Here is a 23,821-nt window from a genome sequence, read left to right as displayed (position 1 = left end):
TGTGTTGCTTGTGGAGTCGGTATACAGTTCGGTAGAAGACACAGAAGTCTATGATCCTTTTGTCAGAACCATGCTGCCCACAAGCTTAAGCTGCAAGAGGGTACAATGTTCTTAGTAGTGGGGTTCTCACCCGCCTCAAGTAATTGCATGAACTCAGACATTCAAGGCGACTGTTGGTAAATAAAATCACCGTTGTGGGAAATGAAGGAAGTGCTCAGCAGATTTTTGGGATGGTGTTCGCCGCCCCTTGGCACCATCACTGCTTTTGCTACCTGTGGAAGTACTTGGGCCTGAAGGTGTAGCGGCGAGGGATTCTCCTAGCTTTGAAATGTTTGAAAAATGGGTCACACAGTGTGGCCAAAAAGCAAATCTAGTGGGCTGTGAATTTCCGACGAAAACTGTACCTTTTTTTCATGTCTGTTTAGTTTGAAAAGTGCGCAAGAAATCCCTTAAGGAAGAACTCGGACCTCACAAATACAAAAAGGAGGGCACGACATGCATGCAGTGTTCTTTTAAGCAGAAAACATTTCATGCAGCCTATACTTTATGCAGTGTGTGTTAATGCGTATTAGTGAACTTGAGGATTCGAAGCTGAAATTATTCTAGGCGATCAATGCTATCCATGGGGTGGTGCACATATAACCAACTTTTTCTTACCAGAATATCTAACTACACCCAACTCTTTGATCTCTCCTGCCTGCCTCTCCCTTACAAGAGGAAAGGGGCAATGTCCTTCTCTGAACTTTGCCACCTATGTCAGTTGGGGCAGGTGGTTCTCCTACCTGCCAGGTGACAGGCCACATCTGATTAATGGCTGTCATTTTCTCTAGCACAGACCCTCTAATGCTAATAAACTAAAGTAAGAAAGGATTGTAATCAAATGGCACATAATTACTGTTTACTTCTATATTTCCTCTTCAGTATTGTTTTTTCTGTGTTGTTCTTCGCACGTGCAGTGCTTAATGCACATTCTTTTGTGCTCATCCTTTCCTCTAAAGTCTGGCCACACCTTGGCCCCATTGACTTAAAAAAAAAAAAAAAAATTCATTCTTTTGTTTTGTGAATCTTCATAATGCGCGCATATATCCAGGATATATATATCCACATACATATCCAGCTATGCCACTTCAGATGATGGTTTAGAGAGCTACATTCATGCCTGCACGATTGTTGCAAAACAATGTAAGTTTTAGAAGAGAAAGGAATGTGAAAAAGGTGAACCTTCTAAGGTGTGGTGGTGCCTTTGCCTGGTCGGTCGTGGGGTTGGCCGTTTCTGTAGGGAAGCATGGCTGACCGACGCTGAATCGCAGTTGTCTTTATCGCAGGTTGCAGGCTTTGACGCACACCCATCTTTGCGGCCACCGCCTCACTTCGGCACCATCCCCGGTGGAAAACCGTGAGTGCTTCTCAACTTGCGCTTACTTTCAGTGGCTGGGGGGGTCGATGCAGGTATCCTAGGCTCGGATTTTAATGCTCTTTGCCTGGCTGCTAGCAGGCGAAAGATCATGGCCTGAAAGATGGTGGACTTAGTGTCCTTTTTCCAGCTTCAATGGTAACATCTGAAGCTACGTGTCCTTCACCTTAGGTTATCTTAAAGGAGGGGGAGTTATGTGCAGGAAAGGCGGAGAGGGTTGCCTAAGCTGTCACACTGTAGTCTGCTACTCTTCATTGGGAAAAGGGAAAATGAGAAGAAATGGGGAATTGAAAGGTGATGAATGGCTATGTAAAGCTGCAGAAGGTAAGGCTATTGATGCACCAGAAACTAAGAAGGTCATACTTTTACATTGAGTGGTGGTTCAGAGAAAGAAATACTACAGTTACTAGCATTTGGGCTGATGTAATTTAAGCAGTTTTACACAACGGGTGAAATGCAGATTTTAATTCTAAATTTTTAAAGTTTTTTTTTCTGCAAACGTTGCTTGTTTAAACGATCATTGCAAAGGTCTCTTTTTCTTGAATTAGTTCATTGACGACACTTTCTTTGTGTTGCTAATACATTTGTAACGGCTGCTAAGAGATTTGATTTAGCTCACTGCTGAGAAGCATATTTTTGGGATCTTTGCAAAATCAGTGCCCTCAAAAAAAGAGGTTGTTCTAGATATTATAATTTTTGGCAGTAGTTTTGCTCGCATGGACGCTGCGTGTTTTGCATCAAACATAGAATTAATAGCTCTAGAAAGGTGGCTCCTAGATTTTTTTATTTGCAAATATAAAATTGCCTTGCCAAAAATATAAGAAGTGAGATACTTCCATTTCTCATGAGTAAAGCAAATTAAAGATTGGAGTTGTGGGAGTCTGTCTTGCATTGCAGTGTGAATAAAGGGTCACCTGTTTTAAATCTTGCAGATGAGACAGCCTCCTTGATCACCCGTTCGAGTCAGATTGAAGAGGTTCTTGGTGAACACGAGCTTGAGCTTTTTACGTGCATAAGGCCAGCTGTGAGGCATGAAAAAGGCCGTGGACCAAGAAAGACACCCTGTAAATTTCACTTGAGAATAAAAGACCCGGTTTTGTTGCAATCTGCATTGGGAGTGCTTTATTTCCTTCGGTACACCCCAATCTTGGTGTTGGCAAGGCACTCCTTTGAAGGGTCTCGGTGTCTGCTTGCGCCACGTGCCTCTTTGATCATTCCAGCTGAGGCTAGGGGAAGCAGAGTTAACTACCCTGCAGGAGGTGTGTCAATGTGTAGTTAATCACAACAGTAGTTTGGCAGCTTTAGTCAGAGGAGCTCCTTTGAGGAGCATTTGACACTTTGCGTTGAGTCGTATATGAGTATAGAACATTCGCTAAACTTCAAACCAGTGAAATTTAAGACAGTCAAACCTGATCTTTGCCAGCCGAATATATTGTATTTTCAGGAATGGTTAAGGAGTGCTAGGAACACGAATAGCGGATGAGAAAGAGTTCCAAACATATGCAGAAATTACAGCATTAGCTACAGCTTGCTAACACACTGCAAGTTTTAGTGATATCTTGATTGAATTTCTGAACACACCCCGTCTGAGCATTTGCCATACAGTACCATAGAAAAGGAGGGGGTATCATCGTGAAGTACTTGCTCCATGTAGACATGGAGTCTGATATCCTAATGGTTTCATGGATGCTTCATGTGTCTTATTTTCTTTAACCATTAAACAACAAAAAGAACCTCTTTCTAATAGCTTTTTATTTGCTTTATGGTTTTGTTAGCAAACCAAAGTTGAAGAATTCTCGGATTTTTTTCTTTGAACAATAAAAAATTGCTTTCCATTATCATCTGATTTGCTTTGTGATTCTTTAGTTAAAGCAAAATTAAAGATTTCTCTGCAATGGTTTTTCAGGAAAGCATTTTTAATATTTGCGCTCAGGCTGAACAGCATAGCAAGAAAGTTTAACTGCTGTCAGCTCTTGATTTGTTATTTTGGGGGCAGTTGTGCTGCATTAGCATATCACTGTCTATCTGGGTAATGTGCATTACAGAATTACTCAACCTTTAGTAAAAGGTGAGTAGGCAGGCATTATATAAGCCTTACTGCGGGCTGCACTGAGTGACCAGCTGCATCACCTTTCTGATGTGCGCCTCCTATCTTAAAGGTCTGTGTCGTGGGTATGCTTTTACAAAATGACATTGGTGCAGCGAAAGACTTCTTAATTCCCAAACTGCGACAGGAGCCATCATTGAAAGAAGGCGATCAACAGTCGGGCGGCGGGCAAATTCACGGTATTGAGAAATGAGAGCCTTGTCAAATCTACGTTGTATCTTAAGTAGTAAATGGAATCAAATTCCCTTCATCTTGTCTGTTAGCGACCAGTTTTTCAAGTGAAGTGGGACACAAGAAGTAGAAACATTTGATGTAACAGTCCGAGAAATCTATGAACTTAAAATGTGTGTGTTAGCATGGCATGCTTTTTAAAAGCTTGGGGATCCAAATGCGTGGCTCCTTGTTCAGACGTTTTATTTGTGCGTACAATTCTCAGGATGTCGGTGTTTGCTCTGCACCCTCTGTTTGAGCATCTCATTACCTTGAGCAACTCTCATGGCTTCAGCACTGCCTCAAAGATGCCCCTATTTCTGTTTTATACCGCTTGCGAGTGAACACCACCTCTCTTTGATGGCCACACTCGTGCGACCCACTACTCTCTGATTGGCTGCATCCATGTAACTTGCCGCTGTCTGATTGGCCACGGCCGCACAGTGTGAGAGGTGTTTTTGCTGCAGCGATGGCATATTGCTCTAATGCAGTGGCCAGCGAAGTTGATCTGATAGCACCACCGCAGAATCGAAACCATAATTGTGGTCATATTTACTTAATTTCAAGGTCACATAAGGACCACACATACAGTAAATAAATGGCTTAGTTAAGCTTCTTGTGCTAGTGCACTAAAAGAAAACTTTACAGTGAAAAATTTGGGGTACACTTAAGCTCCACCTTTAAGGGTATGACTCGACAGTATTTAAGTCTCCCATCAGCAGCTCCTTCTTTGTGCACACTCGCCCCTCTCTGCCATGCAATTGAGCTGTGGTTTCAAGCATACTGTTGGTAATTTAGTTTGTTGGTTGAAATCTCCTGCAATTGAGTGATTTGCTGCATGGTTGTGAGATGGTGCTTATTATTGTTGCCCCTTTTAATCTCACTCATATTATTATGTGAAAGGCCACATGACATAGATATAAATTCCCGCTTCAAACAAGTGATATGTGCATCCTTGTGTGGTCTAGGGGTAGAGAGTCTGATTCGGAATCCAAGGGTCCCGGTTTTAACGCGATTGTGTTAAAAGCCTCGTTCACCGAAAATCCAGCGTTGGCGTTGTTTGTGAGTGAAAAATCAAGAGCACAGCACTGACAAGTGGTAACTGGCAGCTGACATGGCCGCACACCGACTGGTCGCAGGATTGCCTGACATTATGTTTGGTAGGAGATGCCAAATTGGATCTCTCCTTTCATATCATTCATATGGGAGGGTGATGTCAGAATGAGCCTGCCAGGACATTTGAATTCACATTACTCCTAGGCCGTTCAGGCACATTCATATGGTTTTTGTTACCAAAACTGAGCTTTATATGTGACTTGGTAGCTTACACTATCTCGTCATATCCTTAAAGACGGAGCTTAAGTGTCCTCCGTAATATTTTAATGCGAGAGCGTTAAGGACCCCGTCCGTGTTACAGAAAAGGCGATGTCAGCGTTGTGGTTGTAACGCAAAAATCAGAAGGTAAAGAAACGAAGGTTTTGTGGAAACCCGCGGAGTAACACGGTTCATTCGCAGTGTAAGGTGAGCACGTAACCGCTCCGCCACAGAACCTCATTGCTTCTGTCCTAATAAAGGTGGATCTAATGTATGCGTTTCCTTATGACTGTCGGGTAATGTTTAGGTGTGTCATTAGAAAAAAACTTATTACAGAAGTAATAGTGAAGCGAGTAGCAAAGAACATTTCCGCTTTTCTTACCTGCGATGCGGTGCTCACTGGAAAATTCCTTTGATCGTACGACACTGCCGCAACAGATGGCGCGAGCCGCTGCCGATTTAAAGCCTTATACATCCTTCCATCGTCTTCAAAGCATTGGGGTTTAAGCGCTATCGTGTTGAACTCCTAAAGGCGAAGCTTGAGCATTCTCCAATTTTTCAATTCCCATCTTATCCTTTGTAGATTTTAATTTCAGTGCAGTTCATTTGCTTTTCAATTCTGCCGCTCCGCATGTGGTGCCAACCCTTTCAGACCAATCCTCGCTTTCCCTACATGACGGCTGGTGCCGCCAGTTTCTCCATTGAATGGGAGCCGCTGTCACATTAAAACCAGCTTGAAAAATTTGTGAATTCCACCATTTCCTACGTACTGCACAGCATCAGAGCCAGAGTCATGCTTTTGTCACGTCCGCACTGCACTTAATTGCCTGCAATGTACTTAGTGTCACCAGTCTGTGCATCACGTTGCACGTTGCTTGCCCCTCGCCACCAGACACATGAGCTGAGGACAGCATACGTTGCTCTGCTGGGTGGCAGCGCAAGATGTAGACTCCATACCTGTGGGAACGAGGAAATGTTTCTGGCTTCCCTTCGTAATAAATTGGTTTTAAGAAAAAGAAAGACGTATTACCTACCTAATTTCTCTGTGGACAGCTCAAAGTTTAGTGAGGACAGAAGAGGGCGAATATGGGCTGGTTGGCACGTGTTGAAGAAGGCAATAAAACAGCGCAAGTCAAGACATAACGGACACAGCACATGTTTGTCCTTCACGTGTCCCGTCTTGCCTCGCACTGTTTTATTACCTTCTTTAGTGAGGAATGGGTGAAAAATGGAGTGAAAGGTGGAAAAGATAAAGATCAGGTGGTGTAGTAGAGACAGTGGAATAACAAATTTATCAGAATGGAATTAGGCATGCATGAAAATTGTCAAAAGCATTTTCTTTTTTAGGTTTACCTTTGAGGAAAATTGAGGCATATCCACGTTTTATGCCTAGCACTAGCCAATCCAAATATGTTACCGCGTTTGCAACATTCCCGTGGTGGATGAATAAACCTAGTTGAACGTTCAGTTGGGCAAGTTAGTATATGTTCAGGATTGGAAAAAAACTGTGTACAAAAGACTGGGGATCAAAAGAAAGACACAGGACAAGCGCTGGTGTCCAGTGTCTGTCTTTCTTCTTGTCCTTAGTCTTTTGTGAGCTGTTCATTTGCAACCATGAATAAACCTAGTCACAGCAGCCGGCACCAAGTTCTGTGCCGCCACTTTTGCCTCTAGGTACGTATTACATGCTATGCCCTTTCCCATCTCACTCGCCACAGGCAGCACCGTCATCTGAACCATGGTATACGCTGCCACTATCCTGTTAAAAATGCAGTCGCACGTCTGGGACTCGCGTTTACCCTCTCGGATTCGACAGATTCTTGCCAGTGTTTATTGTGTTAAAAGAATCCAATTGCGGGCTTTGCCGAGTCTGAAATGCTGGTCTTGAGTACTGCCAAATTTTCTGTACGCCACCACCTTATTGTGGAGAGAAGATGTTTAAGTGCACACTTCCAAAGCGCGCATAGCTGGAATATCATTGACTAGGCTGTTTCATCTTCCCAGTCTTACAGCTCACTATAGTCCGACATAACTCCACAATGAAATGGTAGGTGACTTTCAAAGGGACCCTTCATACCATACCTTTGACCGATTTGTATCATTTTGTATCTGCCAGAGGAATGAGCATTGTTTTGTTCTGTCTGAAGTGAGCTCATGTCACTGTGTTCATGTGAGGTTTGACGAAAACACTGCATTACTGGCCCCAACATTCTTGGCACCATGTATGGGGACTGGGGTGGACCGCAGACATTGTTGCTAATGTGATAGGCTGTTAGATTGCATCTTTGTTGTGCATGCTCGGTTAGGTGGTCACTCATTGAAGTCGTAATTCCAATCATGTCATCAACCTTGCTTCTGATTTGCATTCTGCAATGCCTTTCGCTCAAAACCATGCCACCATTTTGTCTATGATGCTGCTAAGGGCAGGTGTGTTGTATTTCCATCAGCTCATAGTCTAGAATGCGGCCTGGCAGCCACTCACAATGACGGCCATCCGCTCCAAAATAATAGGAATGATGAGAGTATATTAGGGTGTCATTGAAGCTCAACTGCGATATTTCTGATCGTTTTTAGGTTTTTTGTTCAGTATTCCTTTCAACATTGCGATAACAGGCATAGACCTTTTCTTACTTTCTGCCGCGAGCTCTTCATTAATCTGTAGGTGGAGCTGCTGTTAATACTACCTGCCCTAGTATTGAGATCTCGTCATTGTAGATTTGCATATAGACCTTTGGCCACGTGCCACTCGGTTTAGTGACATTCCTATATAATTTGTCATGTAGCTCTATGCATGCAATGTAGCTTTTTATCATTGCTGCAAACTGCCAAGATCATGCTGTGCAGAGTGGATGGTATATATTCAAGGTTCCCCTCCCATCCTGTGATAATACACTGCAGCAAGAATATGGTAGCCCAGCCTAAGTTTTTTTTTCAGCCTAGGGGATAGTGTTAATAACACCTTTATACAGACAAATAAAGTGTGTTCGCACCAGGAAGTAAGAAACAAAACGTCCATGTATGTAATTTTATTTTACCTTATATTTAAGTGTGTTTTGCCCATTTTTAATTTTCTCAATCCACCGCTACAGTGAGCGCGTAAAATATAAAAAAGAAGTCCCACTCACTTGCTATTTAGGAAGATTGCTTTGAGGCAATTAGCATGAACGATGCGTGTGCAATGCTGTCAGTTTGTTTGAGATGTGCTAATAAAGGGCAGCGTCCAGAAGAAGGCAGAGCCTAGCAGGTGATGCTCCCAGCTGTGTGTGCTCTCTGAGCATGTACTAACTCTTGACCTTTCACAAGTCCTCTCCATCATAGAATGCTGACGCGGCAGTCAGGGCTGACGAGGCAGCTAACAATTTTGCCAACAGTACGCCTTCTTACCAGGAGCGCGGCAGTTCGTTAATACAGTTCAGATAGCAAACAAACAGTTGATCGGCTGTTGTAACTCCAAATATGAGCAAGTATGCTGTGTACGTTGTTAACTCGAAAACTTCTATTTTTTTACTGGAAATATTGCTTATACAAGCACGGAAAAACTTGCTTCAGTTTGTATCCCTGGCTTCGTTACAGAAGAGTGTATAAATGATATATTTATTTGAGCATATTGCTAGTCTCACATTCAGTGAGATAATTGCAGGACAGGGACGCAGTACTCTTAAAAAAAAACAACGTTGAACTAGCAGCCTAAATGTAAACTGAATTGCATGAGAGTAGCTTGACCGAGATGATACGTTCGTGTGTGTGTGTAAACTGAGAGACAGGCAATATTAGTTCTGCTGAAAGAATTTCATAAGTTTGTCGCGCTTATGAACAGCGTTAACAGTTTCCGTTCATGGCTTCCCTTGCGGATCCTTGCTTGCACATGTGCACAAATCTAATCACTAATCCCTTAAATTGTGCCTCTATTAACTCACAAATACTGTTTAGCACATAGTCATAACCTATCATATCACGTGAAAGATCACCCAACATAACAGAGTCATACTAACATCCCTAAGTGGCCTAGGGGGTAGCATGCCTGGCATGGAATGCAAGGGTTCTGTAAGGATCAATTTCCTTCGTCCTCCCTTCTGAATTGAGAAGCCAACTCTGAATCTCTTATCAAATCAGCCATGTCGCATGCTTGAACCAATCTGCACAACGCTATGATTGAATCATTGCCCCGCAATGTCAGTTGCCACCTCCTGTGATTTCTCGCTCACAACGCCGACGCCAGGTTTTCTGGAGAACAGGGCCGTTAATGCTATTGCATCAATATTAACCAAAGGAACTTTGGGTTTCATTTACAAATATATATATATATGAAACTCTCCTCTTTCAGCTGCGTATGGAGATATGCAGCCACAGAAGCAGGTTCTTACTATAAAGGAGGGATGGAACCAAGCTTTGCTGTGTTCCTTTTTTTTTTTTTCTGCAGCCAGTTGATCTGCTTAGTGTTGGGAACATTGCCCTCCTGCTTTCAGATGGCACCAAACTGCTATTGCCATTAGCGAAGCACCAGAAACCTGCTTTTATGCCTCAATCTGGCAGTAACAAGTGGATTTACACTGTGACGTGGTGATAAACATAGCTGTATATATAGCTACGTAACATAGCTATTCATATTCATGACTGTCTGAACATAAATGCTGTAAACAAAAAGCTGCCACCAAATGCCACCTCCATGCGAAATCTGGCTCCGAGCAAGATTAGTGAGGTGATGGTTTGCATCTGTTGAGAAGGAAACTCCATCTATGCGTTTTTCTTCAGTAAGAATCGATTTTCTGGATCTTTCCTAGTATGTCGACGTTTTCCTTACACAAAAGACACATTCATGGCTGAGAAAATTGGATTTTTCCCCTGCACGCAGATCTACTTGTGAAATCAACCAGTTATGGGGGAATCTGTATTCAATTTTTCAATATTTTCTGGCCTATAACCTTTAGTGTCCGGCGCATCATTGCCAAAGTTGCTTTTGTGCCATAAAACCCCATGTAACTAACTGTTTTCTGGCCTAAAACAGCTCTCTTTTCAGTGGGAATAGCCTCGTTGTGTTTGGAACGTGGTACCACGTCGGTGCATGTCCTACCTCATTTTTTTCTTTATTGTCCCTTTAAAAGGGTCCTAGTAGTGGTTTTTAATGTGGCTGTGAAACACGTCAGTGCAAGTCATACTTCATTTTTTCTTTGTTGTCCCTTTAAAAGGGTCCCAGTAGTGGTTTTTAATGTGGCTGTGAAACACGTGAAACACAGGCTGTGAAACACAGGCTTCCTTTTCCTTTCACTCTCTGCCTTGCGGCAAAGTAGTGAGAAAGGAAAGAAAGAAAAAAAGCTGTATGACGCATTCTTTGGTGACACTGCGATCTACTAGTTGAGAGGAAAAAACAGAGGGTTGTATTAAATGTTCAAGTGGTAATCTGCTAGTAATTGCTCATGGATTGAAAAGGCCATCAACTTAATATACTTCACCATTTGCAGTTCCTGGTTTGCAGTCTAAGCAAACTGATGGAGAGCATAGCTTTAATGCTGTTTATAGTTTTTTCAAATATTTTGGGGCTGAAAGAACAATTTATTACAAAATCCGTCGTTCTGTGGAAGGTGTTAAACAGTCTGAGGCACTCTTCAGGGTCATGTGTGAATCGCTGGATTTTTCATATTGGCTGACCTTCCCGTGCACAATTCTCTGCAGGGCCTATTCGTTCCACGTAAGCGCAGAGGGCCAGATGCAGCCAGTGCCGTTTCCACCGGATGCCCTCATGGGCGCCGGCATCCCACGACACGCGCGGCAAATCAACACTCTGTCGCATGGCGAAGTGGTGTGTGCGGTGACCATCTCAAGCCCCACCAAGTATGTCTACACGGGTGGCAAGGGCTGTGTTAAGGTTTGGGACATCAGCCAGCCTGGATCCAAGACCCCTGTCTCACAACTGGACTGCCTGGTCAGTTTGGGCACTTGCTTCTTAGTTACAAAACGTTACAAATGATCGTCAACCTCGTTGCTTCTCAGTTAGTTTTACTGTTAAAGGAGTGTCGACACCAAATTTTGTGGGCACTTTGCTTCTTGTTAATGATACGTAAGACATTCCTGTACATGGATCACCACATGGTTTTTTACTACGACTGGTAAATAATTTTTAATAAAATTTTTCTTTCTCGCCAGTTTCGGTTTAAGTTTCAGCAGCCGAGAGATGGCTGTAACGTCACAATCGAGTCCAGGTCACGCACGTCATGAAAAAACAGAGATATGATCGCTGACTCTTCACTTGTTGTGATTCCTGTTCTTGAGGCTGGCTGACTTTACCTTGTAGTGAATTCAAATGGCACAGGAACAGTTGTATCGTTGTTTTATTTTTGTTGTTGTTGTTGTTTTGGCCTAGACTTGACTTTGACGTCACAGCCATCGCTCGGTTGTTGAAACAGGAGTAGGTGAGAAAACATGTTAGTTCATAAATTATTCAGCAGTCGTAGGCGGATATCACATGTTGATCCATTTACCGTAATACCTTACACATCATTACAGAGGATAAAACACCAGCCAAAAAATGAGATGTATATACTCCTTTTATACACCTGAAAAGCATGAGAATAACAACAGTCTTGAAATTTTGTCAGTACTTGTAAATTAGTACAAAACTGAGGGAATGTAATGACTGAGGATTTAATTCACGGGAGTATGTCTTTCATCCTCTTCAGTGCTGAATGTGACACGTAATGTCGACTAGGACCACAGTTTCTTCTGTGATGCTGGAAACGCTGAAGACATCACTGGTTATTGGGTGCCAGTTGCTAAAATTGACTTTGCGACTGTGCACAGAGCTAACTCAAAAAGAGATGGCCTTGTATGGAGGGCACTTATGGCTAATCCAAAATGCTTCTTGACTGCTGCTTTGCCGTCATGCATGGGATTGAAAGGAACTTGCTTGGGTGAGAGTCTTGATTGGTAAGTCAGGCAACTAGGATGTGCAGTGAAGAGTATGTGGACGCTGTCGTTTGACTGACATTGACAAAAACGAGTGCATGCGGGCGGTACACTTTATGATTCTCGGCTAAAGGAGGAATTCTTGTCACTACACTTTATGATTCTCGGCTAAAGGAGGAATTCTTGTCACTATTCATGCCTCTCTCAATCTAGTGCCTTGCCTCATTTTAGCCTTTTTACACTTGGCTTTCCTAAAATAAATTTCGTTCTTTGCATTTCAAAATCATGTTATTTGAGTTTCAGAAGACTTGAGGCAATTTTAGCCAGCCTAATTGCCAGCTCTTTCCTTGTTACAGCAAAGAGACAACTACATCCGCTCTTGCAAGCTGTTACCGGATGGGCGGACACTTATTGTTGGTGGTGAAGCTAGCACCATCTGCATCTGGGATCTGGGAGCGGTAAGTATTGTGGGAAAAAACAGTAAAAAGAGGACTGTTTGTCCAGTGGTGTTGTCCAGTGGTGTTGTACATTGCTGCTTGAGGTATAATGGTTTGAAGTAAAGTTGTAAATTTAGCCTGTTTTATACTCCCAACTCACTTGCCTGATTTGTTTTTGGTGCTTGCCAAAGGGTTAGGGCTTAAAAGTATATAAAAATATTATACGCTCATGCCTTTTTGTGTAATCGCAGTTCTGCACCCCAGAAATGTACTTGAGCCCTTAATTGGAGATATCATAAACAATGTAGTAAAAGCTTACAAACAAGGACTGCTAATAAAAGTTTTGCGGGGTCCCTAGCCACGTGGATATCAGTGGGAATGAGAAAGCTGGCGAATATTCTGCACGTGCTTTGTAACGTTATTATAAAACGAATCAACATTCCTCGTAAAGACTGCGTGTGGCTCATGCATAGTAAACTGAGAACTAAGTGGCAGGCTTTGTGGGACAGTGAGGCAAACAATAAACTACACCTCATCAAGCCTACAATTGGAGAATGGAAGTTGTCCAGCCATCAAGAACGCTTTGTCAAAGTCATTCTATGTCGTCTCTGCATCGGGCACTCACACACAACTTTTTATTCCTGAATCAAGAGAAACCTACATTTGAAGCATATGAAGATGAGCTCACAGTCAGTCATTTTCTGGTGTCATGCATAAAGCTCGGGGAAATAAGAAAAAGGCATATCGTAGCACTTTACAGTGAACACATCCCACTTCATCCAAGCCTTTTGCTGGGAAAAAATTCCCCTGTCGAGTTCTCATGTGCTGATGGATTCTTTTAAAGAAATTAACCTTCTAAACAAACTCTGACGTACCTCTAAAAAAAGCCTAGCCTAACACAACACACACTGAACCCTGTGTCTGCACAATGGCCTCATTTGCCTATGCACCATAAAACCTAACGCGATACAATTTGTGCCTTTTTGACTGACACGTTTCTAATCATGCTTCTGCAGCGGAGAAATACCCAGATTTGTTGAGCCGGCTGTCTAAACTGGCGAGCAGTTGAAAAAGAAACGAAGCTAGAAGGGGCCATTTGTTTTCATCTACCGAATAATAGGCTGTCAAAATAAACTTCAATTTATCTCCTTTTTTTTGCAGCACATTTGTTGCAGTACACTTGGGGCACTTTCAAATAGTCAGGGTTTGCAGCGTATAGTGCTTTTTTGTCTGTCCAGTCCTACATAATGAAAAAGTGGTCTTTGTCTGTGCTAAAAGTTTGAAGGCCCTAATGAAGTGTCTGTTAAATTGGACTCTTCTTCTCACAGCCAACTCCACGCATCAAGGCAGAGCTGACCTCAAGTGCTCCGGCGTGCTATGCCCTGGCCATCAGCCCTGACTCCAAGGTGTGCTTCAGCTGCTGCTCGGATGGGAACATCGCTGTTTGGGACTTGCACAACCAAACGCTCGTCAGGTACTAGTGAGCTGCTTCTGTTCGAACTGGTGGAAACTACCCTTTTGGTGTTAGTTAAATAATCTGCTTGAGGATCTCATGAAAACATAGATTAACTGGCATACTTCTCTTTTCGTGAAAGGGCTTTGTGGGAATAGGTATTTTGTGCATGCTCATCTATATTGCATTTTGACCTTGTTTAACATTCGTCGTATATTCGCTCTTCTAATGTTAGAAGTATGTCAAGGTACCACTAAGGTAAGCTTGGTTGAGAGAAATTTTGACTTGTTTTGAATATTTTAAAAATATCTTGAAAATATTTCGAAAATTTTAATATTTCATTTTAGTGTAAAAAGGGACACTTGACACTAACCGCTTCACTTTGCTCGTTGGATAAGCTAAGCTTTAAAATCAGATGCTGACTCCTACAACCCTGTGTACGTACAGTGACTGCATATATTGGGGTAGTTTGTGCGCATTCTATTAGATGAGAAAGAGCAGTGAAAACTGACTGGTGGCTGTAAAACACAAAAAGGAGGGGCATGCTTTGTAGAGTGTTGTGATAGTTGAGATCCCGCTTCTGCAACAACGACAGGCTTTGTGCCATGATATAAAACGACAACAAACTGCGTCTAGTCATTGAGAAAGGGCTCTCGCAATGTGCAGGCAGTTCCAGGGCCACACGGATGGCGCGAGCTGCATTGACATCTCGAGCGATGGCACGAAGCTCTGGACCGGTGGCCTAGACAACACGGTGCGCTCCTGGGATCTCCGAGAGGTGAGCTCGCTGGTTGCTCTGCCACGTCAGTTTTTGTCGGTGGGGGCTGGGGGTGCTGCCACTGCGAGATGAATCAACCGTAGGGTTGCACGTGAGGCACATAATGTGAAATATTACATCACTCCTAGTTTATTCGCTCGTGATTGTAGAAATGAGCTCATTATGAAATTCGACTCATTGGTTTGAGAAGTCCAGTTGTGAAGTCATATATCAAGTTCTGCTTAACTGCAGCTTTCCGGTGTGTACATAAAGGGAGCGTGTGACCTAAATGCCTCGTGAAGTATTGTTTTGTTGCGTAAAATCAATGTAGCTTCTTGTGCAGGCTTTGGGACATCTACGAGAGCAGGGATTGTATGATATTTTTAGTCTCGGGCAGAACCCTAGTGGCTTTCAAAGCCCTACTTGGCGGCTTCCATTCCCTCATGCCTAACCTCAGCGCAAAAAATATGATGCAGTGTGTGGCCCCTCAGAAAAATGCCTCAATCCAGTTAATACTAGCTGGCTTGATAATGAGACATTCTACTATGAGTAATTACCGCATGATAAGCCCCAAAATATAGCGAGTAAAGGAAGGGTGTTAGTTAAGGAATGAATTGATTTAAGGTTATCGGAAACCCAGAAAGCACTGTAAAGAGCCCAATGGTGTCCGGAGCCCAGTTTGAATGCGCCTGCCTTAGAGGATGTACCTTAATTATGACCTGAGTAATTTGGGTTGGGCCCTGTAGCTAGTAGATTTTGTGCGGAAGAGCGGAATTGTTGCCTGATGCATTGATCGAATGGTTGCATGGTGACTGCTGCAACTGTTTACAATGTGAATTCTATTTTTACTGATGAATGTAGCTTCCTGAGAACAGTGTTGTGATAAATAGAATAAAAATACCTGTAGCATTTGTGTTCATTACTAGCGTCATTAGTAGCGTCATTACTAGTACCTCCATACTAGTAATTTCAGTTGCCAACATTGTAGCAAGGTGGGAAATACAGTGCACATCTAAATATTGCGGGATTACTTTGCATCATTGTTGTATCTCAATGAAGGTTTGCGCAGGTCACATTTTTCGATATATTATACCTGAGCTGGCAACATAATCCCGTGCATTGGATTCTCGCTGATCCAAACTCGCATACTTTTAAACTTGCGGCTTATTTGAACTGACGCTCGGGTATCATCATTGAGTGCACTAAAAAAAAGGTTTAACATTCTACACGATGTGAACAAAATTTTTGGCCTCCATTGAATGAGTATTATTGATTTCTAACTACTTTTAAAGACAGGCCGCAGGAATCTCCATCTTCTAGGTTATTGGCTAGTGCATGCTGCTCTAAGGATTAGACAGCCAATTAACTGATTTTAAGGCTTGCCAACTAGTATGAACGCATTTTGCAGAGTAGCCCGTCTGACGACTGCTATTGTTATTATTTTTTTTTTTGTTTCGTTGCTTTTGCAGGGGCGGCAGCTGCAGCAACACGACTTCACATCGCAAATCTTCTCACTGGGCTACTGCCCCACTGGAGAGTGGCTGGCTGTTGGGTAAGTCTGATTTTACTCTGCGTGAATCACTTACTAATAAATAAAGGTAAAATTTTTTTTTTCTTTTGGCACAATTTTTTATTTTTCTGTCAACACATGCATGCACGCACGCATGGAAGGAATAAGATCTGGTCACTAATTGCAGAGAAAAAGTATCTAACTCTGTAGTGTAGCATGATCTTAATTTTCTTCTTTGCTAGGTTGTAGTACAACCATTGTCTGACAAAAAAAAAAAAAAGAAAAGGAAAAGGGAGGGATGGAACCAGGCTGCACACTCTTTGCCCTTGCCCCTCCTGTTCATTTCGCTGCATTCCTTCAGTCGAGGACGATATATATAGTACACACACACCTACATGGAAGCCTGATGGTATAACTGTGTGCATGAAAGTACTAGATTTCTTTGCTCATTTTCTTTTTTCTTTTTGTGCCAGGACCTGGCAACATCTAGCTCATTTTTTGATCATTCCAGATTTGTTTTCAACAGTCTCACTTGTGTTTCTAATGGGTGGCGGAGGAAGGGTGGTTATGCCTAATTTGGCTAGATGAGTGAGTAACAGCATCTTCTTACCTTCTCTTGAATGCAGGATGGAGAGCAGCAACGTGGAAGTCCTGCACTGCAGCAAGCCAGACAAGTACCAGCTGCACCTCCACGAGAGCTGCGTGCTGTCGCTCAAGTTTGCCTCGTGCGGCAAGTGGTTCGTCTCCACGGGCAAGGACAACCTGCTCAACGCCTGGAGGACACCCTACGGAGCCTCCATCTTCCAGGTATATATATATAAGCCTCCCTAAATTGCCCTGATAACACCACCGATACATTAATTGCGTGCAGTAGTGCACTGATTGGTGCAGTTCATCGCGCGCAGAAGAGGTGGTGGGCACGCAAAATTTCTCTCAAAGGCACACAACTGCGCCTTCTGTCTGTGGCTCCCAGCTCGTCTCATCTTTTCTTTAAAATGGTGATTTTGACTTAAAATCATCTTAGCATTTTACTGAGAAAGATAACGCACACTGAGGGGAGTCATTAAACAATTTGCATGTTCATTTTGCACTGATAGATGTGAAAGAGAAAGAAGGGAAGTACAATGAGGAGAGGATTTGATTTTTAGGCCGCGCGTGCTGCAAAACCTATGCAGCTTAACACACTTAATTCCATTGCAGTCCTTTATCAAAATGCTTCCTTTTGCTGATGGTGCTAAACAGTGATTTGGGGATCTGTTCATTTAAGAAAAACTTGCTGCATATTTCTACATGCAAGTCGGCTCCGAATTCAGGTTGACTTGAACGTTGGCTAGCCAATAAGAAAGTTTATTCCAAATATAGGTCGATGCACACTCGTCCCCCAGAAATAGAGTACCTCTGTGTAGCATTGAGGGGCCTAGTCAGAAGTGTAGTCTCATGCTGCCTACCACTCGTGCAGTACACGGTTATCACATCACCGATTGTCGTCTTGCTAAGTTGCTTCATGACTTCCTACTACGTGTTCTGTTTGGTGACTTATTCTGGCTTCTCTCCGTCCCCCTCCCTTCACTACACCCACTTATTTCCAGTCCAAGGAGTCCTCGTCAGTGCTGAGCTGTGACATCTCCTCTGACGACAAGTACATCGTCACCGGCTCGGGAGACAAGAAGGCAACAGTCTACGAAGTGATCTACTGATTACCCACCGGGCCCGATTGTTCCTAGTGCATTGGTCATCACAAAGTCAGGGCTGCACGCAGTGTACAAAGCGGAGGATTTTTTTTTCCATCTGCCCCCTTATCTTTGCTGTGGCAAGAAACTGTTCATGAGGTTGCTGTTAGTGCTTTCAGCGCCGGACTGGAGACTTTCTGCGTTGAATGTTAGCTTCACGGAGACTGCACTGTCGGCACCGTCAAAGCAACCCACGTATTGCGGCCAGCTCTGGATGTTGCAGGCATTGTGATTGTGACCACCTCACTGTTCCTATAGCACTTTGACATTGGTGTAATGACTCAGAGCACAGATGGAAGTGCTTCGTTGTTGCAAAGATTAGGAAAGGTGCTGTGATAAGCAGCTTCTGGTGACGTGACGGATGATATTATTAATGCAAAGCCCTTTGCCAGCACTTCCTACACGTCTTGTCTTAATTAAGGTTAAAATAAGCTGTAGAGTTGTGGGCATTATTTGTTTCATTTAACTGCCTGATTATAGCTTTACGTTAGGCAACTTTGGTTAGCTAGAGTGTGAAGCAGAGCTCTTTGAATCTATGGCATGTGAAACATGGGGCCCACTTGTTGAAATTTGACAGGCTGATTTGGCCAGTAGGCGAATTAAGTGTGACATAAGTGGTGAGTAGAATTACATGTGTACAAATGCCGGACTCTGTTTCAAACTGTGCTGCTGCCTGAAAGCAAAATTAGTAAACTGATTCAGTAGCAGAAGTGCATATGTTGGATTTTTTGGTTTCTCTTTTTGTAAATTTGACGAGCTTTTTTCAGTGCTTATCTCAACATACAATTAAAATTTGGCGATCATTGTTTTCAACGAATGAATTACCAGTTCAATTTATTGATCAGACGTGGCATTCCTATGCAGTTGACAGCGTATGTTGGCTTTTTGTCAGCGTAAGCGTTCAATTTACCCGTAAATAACGCAGAAACGATCGTTAATCACTGATGATGCATTTATAGTTGTGCTTCCAAAAGCAGGTGTTATCGCGAATAAAACGAAAGATATAATGGAAGGTAAGTTCTCGCCTGTTAATTAGATGTGAAAGTTAAAGTAGAAGTTGCGTGTAAAATGTAGCTAGCACTAGAAAGCCAGACAGCTTCACTGTGCAAGTTCAAGAAACGAATCTTTTCCAGTTAAAGGGGTCATGACACCAATTTCGGAATATAAACTATTTATTGCATCTTATTCCTGATGTGCCAGGAAATTAAACCTCAAAGTTTCAGCTGCATTGGAGCTGCAGATATTTTTAAAACTAGTATTTTCGTTCCTTCGTGAACAGCTTACTGATCTGGCAACCGGCGCAGTCGGTGGTGACATAGGTCGATGCCGCTTCGTCTGCTGCATGTTCTGTGCACGAGCAGCGTCAACCGCGGTTACGCGAAGCCGCGGTAATGTCAGTCAAACAGCATTCATGTTGATCTCTGTTAGCCCTTTTTATCTAAGGAATAGCGGCGTCTGTGGGCGGAATTCAGGTGCACGTCGGCGCCAGAGTACGAAAGGCGCACGAGCTGACCTGCTCGAACAGCTTACACATCGTACACTGAAACACATCTGAAAAGCAACACATAAAATGCGCAATGTATATAGTGCCCGGCGCTTTTGTGCAATCTTCAGGTGCCGCCCGAAAGCGCAGCAGCGTAGTGTATAGAGCGCGGTGTACTGCATCGAGGCACCCAATACCCAGGCTGTTTCGTTTTAACAGCACCGTTTGCGCTGTTCATTGTCAGGCCCAAGTTTGGCCCTAGTTGCATCATGAAAGTAGACGATAAGCTCAGGAGGCTTACAGCGTGCAACTGATCCACAAGCTTACAGCACCGGCGCCCGCCAGCGCGAAGGACGACGGCACTCTGGCTGTCTGCTTCTCCCTGATCGTCGCTACGCCTAAATTACTTCGATCGCATCGAAGCCAGAGCAGACAGCACTTTGTAATAGATCACTGAGGCGTTTTAGTAAATGGACCATTCGATCACGAAACTTCTTTACTTTCAACCTCACTGTTTCGTAGTAAAGAAAATGATTATTTGCAGTGGTGACTTAGCAGCGAAGCTGTAGAGTACAAGAACACGGGCACTGTACAGGCTGTGAACAACTCCCACCGTATGGGTCGGCATTTCACAAGAAGCATTCATTTTTGAAATTCCTTTTTAGGGCTTATTATTATTACGAGAAAAACAAATTTTACCACACTTTTCTGATACTGGCACAAGGGATCCGCCATATCGCTGGTGCGGATGGCTTGCGCGGAAGGCATGGCTAGCGCGGCTTTGTTTACGGCAGTGAGGGCAGTGCTTCCATCGGACGATGTGGGCAGTCGTGCCAAAGGTGGATGCCTGGGTAAGAACTGAATTGCGCTTCACTACAGTCTGTGTTCTGTTTTCAGAAACATGCTGAGTACACTTATGTTAGCAAGCGTGAACACAGTACGTATCGGCATATTGGCACCGGCATAGTAGCAGACGATGCAGTGGCCGGTGTCACTCTGTGACGTCGCCAATCTTAACATGGCGATCGCTGTCGGTGGGAGGAGCTTTGCGGTGTCAGCTTCTGGCCCTTATTTGGAAATAAGAAATGCATCTAGGGCACTTAAATTTCGGAATAATAAGGTCTAGTATCATCTGCCAGACTACAAAACTGTAATATATTGGATGACCGTGGCATGACCCCTTTAAAACCAAATTTGAGCATTGAATTTTGCCTACTTTAATCGTTTCTGTTTTCGTTGGTGTGAACCAGTAAATCCAACTCCTAGGTATAAAATTTAGAGCAATTAATTAAAGCCTAAAGCAAGCGATAAATTTAAGGAATTCTGAATTCATTAGTAGTGAGTGGCAATGATTTTTGTTTTGCTGCTCCTAGCCGGCGTTTCCATTCACTAACCTCCACGAATTGGCTACAGGCAGCAGCCACATTTTGAAACAGAGTTTCTCGACTTGTGCTTTTAAGTTGAGAAACACCAAAGGGCTCTAAGTTTGAAGGGCAATCACAGATGTGATGATAACATATCGGTAGGTCAGCATGGCGCATTTGGCTGGTTGGCCGTCTTCTCAGAAAAGGCGTCGCACACACGTTTCTGCCTCCCCGTAGTATGGGTGCTGTCAGTGAACTGTGCACGTCCGCTGGATTGAAGCTGCACGATGAAAGAAACCCTCGTGAACTACCTCTTCATTACTGGGCTGGCGGCTGCATATCACAGTGTTCGACAACCAGAACACTATAACGACCATTTTGTGCCCCTTATCATTTTATCAGAATCATTGTTGGAGGGTCGGGGAAGTTCTCATAATGTAAGAAATGAATTTAGCATCACTTTTCATAAACCTGAAATCTTGTTACCTTTTTTTTTTTCTTTCCATGCTGTCTCATCAACAGGTGGGAAAGATAGCTTGATACATTCATCCATTTTTTTTTTTCCCCTTCATATATATGTCTTTGTAGAGTCTTATTGTTGGCCTACATTGCCCCATGGTAGGCCTGTCTCTGGTGATGCACTCTCCCGGTCGCTTTACTGTCCTGACATCAAAAAATTGTGACATCACTCCATGAATCACGATTTTGGTGCATGTGTATGTGTGCGTGTGTATGTTTGGGGGTCACGGGGGGCAGTGAATAAAATGGTGATAAGTTTCAATCGCACCCGTGCTGTAAAAAGATGATCGAACATTTCATATGCTAACTTGGCTCGCTTAGGCGTTTTTGTTACAGTGGGTCGAAAGAGTCGACCGATCATATTCCGCACTGTTGTTGAGTCTGCAAGCGTTGGTATCAGAGCAAGGGTATGATGCCGGTGCCACGAATAGAAATTCATTTTTTGACTTGTTCTTCTAGTGGAATGACATCATTGCCAGTGTGTTACCCTTTGGGGATGTGCAACATTTGTATACTGTGTTGAACCACAAAAAAAAAAATAACCTTGCGGCCTTGTGGACTGTGCCACTGTTGCATCATCTGAAAGCCTGCTAAGCTTTCATTTTTTTTTAAATTTTTTTTGTTCCTGTGTGCCACATTGCTCATGCTTGACAAATCTGTTGTGAACTTTTTGTCGTTTTTTTTAGTGGCTTTGGGGAGTCATTGTTTCATCTTACGTTTTTGCAAAAAGACAAGAGATCAGTGCTGACATGTCATTTTTGCGAACACCTGAATCTTGTTGAGACAGGCACGTGCTGCAGTATTGAAGCAGATAATTATTGGTTTATTGGGTAAAAAGTACAAAGAAAACACTTTCCTTCTTAACAATGTGTTCAACAACAAATGCGTGGCATTAAGTGTTGGCAGTCGAAGAGAGGCATGCCAGGATTTGAGCTGTAACTTTTGCTTTTTTTTTTTCCATTTGTAATGGTGCTTATTAATATGTTTCTAGTCTGTTAAGCTTGCAGTTTTGATAGCCCAGGCAAATTTAGTGATTTTATGTGGAGCCGAAGAAAACAATCTGCACTGATTTAAAATGAGCCTAGCCTGCGTTGCTAACGCTATTATAAAAGCAGTGTTAGAACAGGGCTTGGCAAATAGGGCACATCATGAACACTTGCTAACTGACTAGTTATATATCAAAATGCATCTTTTGGGAGACTGCTCCCTCTTGTAAGCTTTCCTACGTAGGTCTCAAAGCACCCTTCCCATCGAACCTACCATAGTTACTTTGGAGAAATGGTTGATCTTCTACCCTGTATTCAAAGTGTTAAGGCTCTCATATCTCTTATCCAAGAAGTTTAGTCTGCTGTGATGAACGCAACCAATTGTTGGTTCTTATGCTTGACCAGACAATTCACATTATGATATTTTATGTCGTTCATGTTTTGCCCTTTCTGTCAGGTCCTGTACTAGACCCATCTTTGGAATACGATGTTACAATAAACAGCCCGGCTTAGTACTGTTGTCCGGTTAATATGTTCTTGCATATAATTAGCATGGTTACCTGTCGGAGAAAAAGTGTCTTGTAATAGGAATTCTGTTTCTTTAATTCTTTTGTGTGTTTGTGTGTGAAAGCAGTGTTGGTCTGTAATAAGGCCTGCAATGTTTTATAGACTATTTTCTGCAATTAGTCAGGTCCTGAAATTTTTTTTTACTACATGTTTCAACATTCTTATGTAGCGAAGGAAAGAAATGGTGATTGCCAGCTTTAAGTTGCACTTTTCTGATGTTAAATGCGTCCAAATTATGTGTGAAAATTTGCATAATGTTGCTATTTCCATTACAGTGGTCAGCTGTAAAGAAATGGTGTGTCTAATACATACCCTTGATGGTGTTATTTCCAGGCCACTGTGAGGTTTATATAAAAGCCAAGTGTTGCAGTTTCTTATTGCAAAACATCCTGCTTCATGGTTTACGTGATTGTTGTGCAAAAATTTAGGTTGTCATTCAAGTCTGCAACGCTGCTGAAAATCATTATTTGTACATAAAGGCCTGCGCTATTGATGCTATCATCAAAGATAGAAATTCACTGTAGGTAATATAGTTTCAATAGTTTCAATCTTGTATTGTATGCATATTTAAGTAGGAATGTTTGCAGGAGAAAAGTAGCATGGGCAGAGGGAAGTGCCACTTTTTTTTTTTGAGTGACCTGTGTGGCTGCTTTCAACTCTGGTCACGTTAAGCACGCATTGATGTGTGCACAAGAGACTGCATTGTAAATAGCTCCCCCTCTTTCTTTTTTGGCGCAATGTAAATGAGAAAGGAGGTATGTTTCTGCCTCCTGTATTTTAATTCTACAGCTCGGATGCCGACACGACTTGGTTTCTGTAAATATGATGTTTGGTTTCATAAAATGTGTTTGCACAAAACCAGAATTTGTTTGTCTTTCATTGTAGAAAGCACCAAGTATTTCATCTTTAGTTGAATGAAAACAACGTATAACTTTCAAAGAGATACTTGAATTCATGATGTGCAGTCATTTGGTCACTGCACTGCTGACTGGTTAGACTGCAGTCAATTTACATGGGAAAAAACTAGCAGTTCACGATGAGTAGAGCCTCTCATTGCTCCCAAAGATTGC

General features: G+C 42.8%; 1 protein-coding gene across 4 annotated transcripts in view; it reads left to right on the top strand.

Moving 5' to 3' along the window:
- The window catches only part of LOC146197052 (transducin-like enhancer protein 4), a 67,879-nt gene extending 44,270 nt beyond the window's left edge, over positions 1-23,609 (top strand). For 3 of the 4 annotated variants that reach the window (XM_084598784.1, XM_084598782.1, XM_084598781.1), the window contains 8 exons: positions 1,311-1,396; positions 10,716-10,965; positions 12,302-12,403; positions 13,711-13,856; positions 14,502-14,613; positions 16,062-16,144; positions 16,729-16,909; positions 17,692-23,609. In XM_084598784.1, coding sequence (XP_084454910.1) covers positions 1,311-1,396; positions 10,716-10,965; positions 12,302-12,403; positions 13,711-13,856; positions 14,502-14,613; positions 16,062-16,144; positions 16,729-16,909; positions 17,692-17,799 — 1,068 coding nt within the window. In that variant the 3' untranslated portion in view covers positions 17,800-23,609. The remainder of the gene's footprint in view (positions 1-1,310; positions 1,397-10,715; positions 10,966-12,301; positions 12,404-13,710; positions 13,857-14,501; positions 14,614-16,061; positions 16,145-16,728; positions 16,910-17,691) is intronic. The other variant, XM_084598783.1, reaches the window with a different exon arrangement.
- Positions 23,610-23,821: the final 212 nt, after the last annotated feature.

Source organism: Amblyomma maculatum, chromosome 3 (assembly GCF_055883805.1).
Source record: "Amblyomma maculatum isolate TAMU_Amacu chromosome 3, ASM5588380v1, whole genome shotgun sequence".
NCBI classification, from domain to species: Eukaryota; Metazoa; Arthropoda; class Arachnida; order Ixodida; family Ixodidae; genus Amblyomma; species Amblyomma maculatum.
The sequence above is the reverse complement of the archived record's forward strand: the minus strand, read 5'-3'. Positions and strand labels throughout refer to the sequence as shown.